This window comes from Arachis duranensis, chromosome 2 (assembly GCF_000817695.3).
Source record: "Arachis duranensis cultivar V14167 chromosome 2, aradu.V14167.gnm2.J7QH, whole genome shotgun sequence".
Lineage (NCBI taxonomy): Eukaryota > Viridiplantae > Streptophyta > Magnoliopsida > Fabales > Fabaceae > Arachis > Arachis duranensis.
Genome location: NC_029773.3, coordinates 15439726 through 15449159, shown reverse-complemented (window position 1 = coordinate 15449159; position 9434 = coordinate 15439726). Strand labels below are relative to the sequence as shown.

Sequence of the window (9434 nt, the reverse complement as noted above, 5' to 3'; positions counted from 1 at the left end):
AATAATAATAATAATAATAATAATAATAATAATAATAATAATAATAATCTTTCCTTTTATTAAAACACTCATCTAATTGAATTAATATAAATATTTAATGAAAATAAAGGATAGATTTTTTGGCTTGAAGGATAATACAATCGAATATTCTTGAAGATTTTAAAACTGTGAGTATATATTCTTCCTATATTAAAATACGCATGCATGTTACCTCATTTTTTCCATAAATAGAAAATAATATTTATCCATTAAATTTATTAGTTGCTCAACCGATTCATCTTATTTATTGTGATTGAGAGGGATATATAATCATAAAGATTTTTTTCTCCATTAATTTTAGTAAAGAAATCCATGAAGTAAAATAAAATAAAATAAAGTCAGTATCTACTTTTTTTCTCAGTATTTTTTATATTTACGGTAAATATTAAATACAAAAAATAATATTAATTATTATCACTTTTATTTCTTTACATTCATAATTAAATTTAATATAATTATAGTAAGTCTCTATAATTATAACAATTTATATCTGTTACATATATAGCAATTATATTATACATAATTATATATCTCCTCTTTTATATATACTTAGCAAGTATTTCTATTTATATAATCTACTTAATATATTAAAATTGGATTTTTTCTCAACTAATGAGAGTGAGATGTGAATTTTATTAATTCATTTTTTCTTCAAAATGAATGCATTTAATGAATAATGAATAATTATACTAATTTAAAAAAATATCTTTATTATAATTATATAAAATTCATATTTAATACATTATTAAACTACTTATCAATTATCAATCAGAAATATTTAAAAATATCTTTATTATATTTATATTATAATTAACATTTAATGAATAATGTATGATTATACTAATTTACGAAAATATATGTATTATGATGATATAAAATTAATATTTAATACTGATGGTTTCAGTGGCTAAGAGAAGGGGGGGTTGAATCTTAGCCCCTTTTTCGCTTGCTAATACTTGCTGGACTTAGAAGAGACTTTTCTATTTTTTGCTCGTCCCTAGCCACGAGACATTTTTATTTTGTCTCGTCACTTGACACGAGACATTTTTGATTTTTCATCTGAACAGTAAAAACAGAATTGAAGTAGGAAGAGAGAGAGAAGATTACACCCAGATATATCCTGGTTCAGCTGCTAAATGCAGTGCAACCTACATCCAGTCTCCATCACAACAATGATGGAATTTCACTATAATCATCCAGATTACAACTTGTAAAGTGCTAACCCAACTTACAAGGGGATTCCCACAGAATCATGAAACACAACACAGATGTACAAAGAAATTCTAAGACATCTATGGCTTTTTCTTTTAATTTTGCACTCTCTGCCTTTTTCCGCTCTATGGCTTTTTCATACAAACATCACTGTTTGTCTTTTTCCATGAGACTCAAGACATGACAAAATTAAACAGAAAAATATTAAACAGAAAACATTGAAGGAGAAGAAGAACTGCTAGCTTAGGTAGCTCTGAGAACTCTGTGCCTTGCATTCTCAAATCTTACTCCTTGCTTCAAACCATGACTGTTCACCCCTTTTATAGAGAAGTGAAGCCTTCATAGTTGAAACACAAACCTGAGCTCAGCTTCTTTTCCTTCACAACACAACCGGTTCGGCCACAAAGAGAGAAGAGGTAACTCATGCAAAAACCAACATGCAAATACCTCTAGTCCTTCCTTGGTCATCATTCTTCATCAATCCGACCGCTCCATCCTTGGCTTCCTCTCCAAGATGGATTTCTGGCCCTTGATGCTTCATGATGATGATGACTTCATCTGCTTCAATCTCTGCCTCAACCATCACTTCGCCACTCTAGCTACTTCCTGTGGTGGTTGAGCAGAATCAAAGACAAGCCATGCCTCCAAGATCTTCTTTGCTGGCCGAATCTTCATCCTTCTTTTTGAGCATGAAAAGCTCAAGATAACCTCACCAAATCTAACCATATTTGGTGAATATCTCAGCCACAACTCATTTTTATTTTAGTATGTTTTCTTGCCATCATTAGCTTGATGGTCTTGATGCATGCAACTCCCTCTTTTTCTTTGTTGAAGAACATTTCTTCCATTGTTTCCTGGACAAGGACCGAAGAAAGAAGAAGAAAGAGATGAGAGAGAATTAAAGAATCTGAAGAAAAGCAATGTAGAATGGTTAAACACATTAATTTGAGAATAGCTTGCTTTTACTTCCCTTAGAGTGGCGTGCATAGTCATAATAGCCATCAAATCAATCTTCTCTCTCTTTCTTATGTTTCCAATGCATTAATTAAATTTGAATTCCATCCAAATTGAGAAATGGAATCCGTTGGAGGCAAGCAACCAAATTCAAAGAGTTGGGTTTTTCATCAATGTGCCCCAATCCCATTTTTTCTTTCGGACCATGCATGCTAAACAAATTGGGCTTGTGACATTATTTAAATTTCTGGCCCAATAGTAACATTTGCTTTCCTGATGAAATTTGGAACATGCACAAAGCAAATGGAAAGCATGTAGCACACTTGGGCTTAGAGCAATCAAAATCATTTGGGCCCAAGTAACATCAAATCAGCCATATTCATCATATATTATCAAAACCAAAGGCTGAATGTATTTTGGGCTTGCACCAGAAAATTGTTTTCGGCCCAATATTAAACCTGCACAACAAAATTATTAATTAACATATGATTAATGAAGATTGAATTAATAATTTTGCAATTAAATATTTTAATAATGTTTGTTTATCACAATTATTAAATTGGAGTTTTCCAAACTCATCAAATACATTATCAACTAATGAAAGCGAGGTGTCAATTCTTCATAAATTTATTTTTTCTCCAAAATGAAAGTACTGTTCTCTTTTCTAAATTTATTTTAGAAAAATTAAAATTCTATGCTGAATATAAGTGGCAAGTTAAAAAAAATAAGCAAGTTCATGAAATCAAATCATATTTCTATAACATATATAAGAATGTATATTTTTATTATATAAAAATTGAATTTCTACACTTCATGATGATCGTGACATACTTCTTAACGTGTTTCTTAATTTATTTTTTATAACTCATTGGATACAATTTATTACAGTAAATTAATTATACCAACTAATTGATTTGATTAGGTATTTAAATATCACACGATTTATTATAATTTATATCAATTAAATAATTGTAATTTATTATATCAATTATTTTAATTCATTAATTTATAAGGTACATAATAACATAGATGATTTGTTATTTATACTGATTAAATACAATAAATACATATTAATTTAGTTAAAAAAATAATTGTCTCCTATGTTTTCCTATTTAATTTTTTAATTCATTAAATCCAATCAATTATAATAAATTAATTATATCAACTCATTAATTCAATCAATTATTTTTTAATTTATTTTTTGAATTCAATAAATCAAATAAAATTAATTATACTAATTATTTGTATTAACTAACTGAGTTGATTAATTCTTAAAAATATTTTTATTTAATTTATTTTATTTATTTAAATATAACTAATTAATTATTTAATTTTAAAATATAAAATTTTATTCATTCTTTTTTTATTTTACCACTATAAAAGACCATATATGCTAGAAGAAAATATCATTCATTTACCAATTATTTTTTCATTAGGTAGCTTTTACAACAATTCTTTTTCTTCCTATGAGGCGTCGTCACAAGAAAGCAACTATCATGAACACAAATCAGCACACAATCTTCAACTCCCATGCTCATCATTCAGAGCAATATATGATATGTTATCCATTAAGCATTTATAGACCATGGTGTTATCATGTTTGCATAAATAAATAAAAAATTCGTAATTAAGTTTAAGTCATTTATCTATTTGTGTGGTATATTGTAGTGTGAAATTACTTTTAATTTGTATTGTGTAATGATATTATGGTTTAATTTAAGCTTTTATTTTAGAATTATGTTATGATTTTATCTCATCATTTTCTCTTAGATATTAAGTTGATATATTTTTATTTATTATTATCGAAGCGGATATGATATAAAATTTGTAAAAAGAAAAAAAAACTCACATTCAATTTATTTTACTGTAGTCTTCTATTCTTCTATTTTTTTTATTTTCTTATTCATTTTATTTTCTTTTTAAATATCATATAATTTATTATAATTTATACCAATTAATTAATTATAATTCATTATATCAGTTAGTTTAATTCATTAATTTATAATATACATGATAAAATAGATCATTTGTTATTTATACATTTATTTTTCTATTTGCTTTTACTAATCTATTTTCTAATTATTATATAAAATTAAAATCGTATTAATAAATTTAATATTAAAGTTAATTTGACTTTTTATTATTTAGAGTGTTTTTCAATCAATAATTTTATACTCTTTACTTTTTTTTCAGTTTTATTTTGAATTTTAATTTAGTACTCAAAGGTAGTGAAATTCCATTGATACTGAAATAAAGTTACAAAAGAGTCCATATGGTAGAATAAGTAAAATAATGTGATACCCATATTACAACATCCAAATGAAACAACTCATTAAAGTCAATTCATTATGATGAATTAATTATAGAGAAAATGCCACTCCCCTCCCATGCGAGATGCTAAAATGTCACTCCCCTCCCCTCTATTTTATAAATATACATTTTTCTCCCTTCTAACTTTTAAAAAACCTCCTCTTTAATCCATTTTAAATTTTTTGTGTTAATAATGTTAACTTTATCCATTTTTTATGAAAAAAAATAAATTATTTTTTGAAAAAATATCCATTAACAAAAATTTTATTTTTTATCATTAAATTTTGCTTACCAAAATATCCTTTAATAAATTATTCTTTTATTAATTAAATTGTATTTTTAACGAAATATTTTCAAAAAAATTAATAATTAAATTATTTTTTTCTAAGATACCTATTTTTCAATAATTTTTTAATTATTAAATTGTGATTTTACTAAAATTTTTGTTAACAATTATTTTTATATTTACTATTAATTTTTTTATATTAATATATATTATTTTAATATTAAATAAAAAAATCTTACCACTGGTAATATATATAACAATTNNGAAATAAAGTTACAAAAGGGTCCATAGGGTAGAATAAGTAAAATAATGTGATACCCACATTGCAATATCCAAATGAAACAACTTAGGATTTAAAATTTTTATCTTTCTCTTTCTCGCCGTTTATTATATTATCTATTCTATCTATTCTATTATATAAAAATCGAATTTTTACCTTTAATGATAGAATCAACGTAGCATGCTTCTGCTTTATTTATTTTGTTTAACTCATTAAAGACAATTTATTATGATGAATTAATTATATCAACTAATTGATTTGAATAGATATTTAAGTATCACACAATTTAAAATTATGTATATTAATTATTTGATTTAATTTTTATGATATATAAATTTAAGGAATAAATTAAAATAAGATAATTTATTACTTATTTAAATTGAATACAACAAATATAAATTAATTTAGTTAAAAATTTACTATTTTCTAATCTTCTATACATAAAAATGACAAAATAAAATTATAAAAATAATCTTTTTATCACTTTTGCTATTTTAATTTTATTTTCTTTTCTTTTTTACGTATAATTTTATTTTATATTAACTTTGTTTATTTAATAATAAAATATACTCATATTAATTCTATTATATAATAATATATTTTTTTCCTATATTAATCGAAGAATTTCAATAGTTATCAACTACATCTAATAGAATGACTGAGAAGTGAGAACTACGAGAAGTTAAACCCAGGTTCAAAATGCTGAAACAAAGAAAAGAAAATAGTGGATATATAATTAAAGAAAAATGTATAATAATGACAAAATATACTAAAACTGAATTTTTTCTCCAACTAATAAAAATGAGGTGTTAATTCCTCATGAATTCATTTTTTTTCTAAAATGAAATCACTATTTTTTTAAATTTATTTTAGAAAAATATATTTATTATATTATATTACAATTAATAATTAACGAATAATACATGATTATACTAATTTAGAGAAATATTATTTTTATTATAATTATATAAAATCAATATTTAATACATTATCAACTAATAAAAGTGAGGTGTCAATTTCTCATGAATTCATAAAGTCCAGTAATTTATCTTCTGACTACACACACGTGTGTAGAATAACTTTTAAGAATGAGTCATGTATAGTAAATACGGTCGATGATTATAAAACTATATACTAACATTAATATAATATTATTTCAGGTATATGTTTTGCAGGCATCAAAGAAAAGTGTTGAGTTTTTTTTTTGTGGATTTAAATTATTTATTGTTTATTAGAGAATTTTGTGCATTAGAATTCTCTAATAATTTATTATTTATTTTGAACTAATTTTAATATGTTCTTACTTGACAGTAAAACAATATATAAAAATTTGTTGGTGAGTCTAAGTATTATTAAGTTATTTATGGTCACATTGGGTATATATGTTTGATTTATTGAAAAAAGTAAATTACCAAAACTAATTAATAACTATTTTAGAGTTAATATATTTAACACTAACTTAAGAAAAAAAACAAATAATACATAACATGTTATATTTTTATTAATCAAATTATTATAATTTAAATTAATTTTAACAAAATAATTTTAAAATTATAATTTCAATTTTATCACGTGCATGGTACGGGTTAATACACTTGTTAAAATAAAATAACATAATAATTTTGAGTAGCTAGCTAAAAGCATTACAAGTCCATGCAGAAGCAGTGTACAAGCTAGTATCCTTCCAACCAAGCCTCAAAGTGCCATCAACATGAGCAAGGCTATAACCATGTGGTGGTGAGAACATATTAAGTATCAATTGTGCTTGAGCCATTGAATTAGCACTCATTGGAACTTGCACAAACCAATTGTTCCTTGAAATGAGTTCATTCCTCCATTGCCTAATAAACTTTTCCTCACCACTCCTTGATGGTCCACCTATGCCCAATATGTTGTTGATCTCCCTAGACAACACTCCATGCTCAACATTGTGCCTATTAGGATCATCAATTTCCAAGTATGCACCAAGGGAATCAAATATTGTTGAGTAGTAGTGCAATGATCCAACAAACCTATCCAAGAATGATCCTCCATTGTTTACATCTTGTTCTACTAATGTGATGATTCTTGGCTCCAATTCCTTTATTAGTCTCAAGGTCATCCAGTCCGGCCCGGTTGAATCGTACATTGAATGTTGCAACCAATGAACCGCCACCGTCTCACAAGACCTAATTTGCACCATAGATGCGTCAATTTCCCCAAATTTCGCCACGACAGGGTGGAATTTCAATGGCATTCCAAGCCGTCTGGCGAAATTCGAGAGCTGTTTCCCCGTCTCGACAAGGAGGTCCATGGATGCGCCGATACCGGTCATTGTGACCTCGGGTGGACCCTCAAATCTTGTGGCAAGAATGTGGAAGAATGCTGGCCATTGAAGGCCTTGCATGATGTCCAAATCAATGATGTGTATGCATTGGCACCTATTCACTGCCTCAAGAATTGCTTGGTTGGAAGTGAAATGTGCAAATTTGATGAAAGGGGAAACATTGTTGAAAACATGGAATGATGAATGAATGCTCTTGTGATCAATAATCAAAGGTGAACACACACCAAGAAAAGAATTCATGACCCTACTATTCATGGCTTTTGCAAAATATGCAACAACTCTTTCAGCACATGATGCCTTGTAAGGTGACGCCAATTGTGTTAGCTCCAACAACATCCTTTGAGCATCAACAAGGTTGTCCACAGAGATTGCCACAGCACATTCCATTAGAAGGGTAATCAAATTCAAACCTTGATCATGGATATTATTGTTATTATTATTACTACTACTACTATTGTGGTTAATAATAATATTATGGTCTAAATTTGAGGTGTTTGATTGAATTTGATGAAGACCAAAGTTATTGGTGCTAGGAGGGTCAATATTGGTGCAAGGATCAAATGGGGTTTTCCAAAAAGTGTTTTTTCTTATTGGATTGAAGTTGGGGTCGTGAATTGATGAAGGATTATTATTGGACAATAATAACAAGCTATTATTATGATTATCATCATTAGCTGTTTGTTGTGGTAAGTCTTCATCAACATTGACACTAAGGTGCTTGGCAATGTTGTCAACCCAATCACATGTTTCATTTTGTTGGTTTTCATTTGGTGAGGGCTTTATTGGAAATTGGATTGATGGGATTGGAGGTGGCAAAGAAACAAGATTTGAATAGTCCCAAGTTTCATGCATAGAGGAACGGTTGATGATCATGTTTGAATTTCCATGAACAACCTCAAACCCAACTTTCATCATAGAGTCAAACACAAATTAAACTAATCAAATGGAAAAAGAGTTCACTTAAATTCGTGAAACTTAAGTAAATTTGAATTATGTAAAAAACTCAATCCGCAAACTAAAAAAGTAAATTTACCTGTAAAATTTTAGATGATCCAAACTTATGATACACTCATACAAGTTTAGAAATTAACTAAAAAATTTGACAACCTTCATAAATATATATGTATTGTATAACAAAAAAAAAAGACTATATGAGAAGGAAATTAATTAATAAGGTGTAGCAAAACTGAAAATTAAAGAACAACCAAGGAGTATAGAAGAGCGAGACGGAATGAGAGAGGGGGTTTTCAAGAAGAGATTAGTGGCACTTTTAAAGGTGAAGTTTGATTAAGACAACAAATGAATTTGTGACAACGTTTACAAATCTAAGGGCTTATTTGGGACCATTTAATTAATTTCCCAAGGTTATGAACTTATGATCCATGGCCGGCATAATCAAACCAACTAGAAAATGTTAATTGACTAAATGCTAATCATTACACGTAGATTTGGCAGTGATCTTAACATTATTATATATTAATGAAACTAAATGTATGTCTTCAGGATTTTATTATTATCAGCTGTCATATTCATACGTTGCTTACAAATTTCAGCTATGTTAAAAAGGAGTTTTACTTTTCTTGTAATAAATAGTGCATAAAGAGCCTAAATTTTTTTAAATGTAAACTTTAATTACATATGATTTCTTCTTATCAAAATTAAGGTATTTACCACTAAGACAAGTAGTGAATAATTCCTATGCTATACGATTAAGGAACAAGGTGAAGTATCATCAATTCAGCATATCGCACATCCCATGGATCATGATTATTAAGAATAAGTATAGGAAATTGATTTTTAATTAGTCAATTTTTTATTGTAAAATGTTTTTCTAATTCTTATTTTTAAAGAGTTTATAATTTAGGGTTAGTTGGAATTTAGAAATAAAAAATTATTGATATTAGTTGAAAAAATTGACTCTCTATTTAAACTCAGTAATAATTAATTAGTTGAAATTAGTTAAAATTTTAGGAGTAAAGTTCAAATAATGGTGAAAAATTAAAAATAAATATATAAAATTTTAATAT

At 26.7% G+C, this 9434-nt stretch overlaps 1 protein-coding gene across 1 annotated transcript; it reads right to left on the bottom strand.

Annotated features, from left to right (window-relative positions):
- Nucleotides 1-6624: 6624 nt before the first annotated feature.
- LOC107473750 (protein SCARECROW-like) lies at nucleotides 6625-8710 on the bottom strand. Its single transcript, XM_016093339.3, has one exon. It carries the CDS (start codon nucleotides 8320-8322, stop codon nucleotides 6712-6714), a length of 1611 nt encoding a protein of 536 aa, XP_015948825.1. The 5' UTR covers nucleotides 8323-8710; the 3' UTR covers nucleotides 6625-6711.
- Nucleotides 8711-9434: the final 724 nt, after the last annotated feature.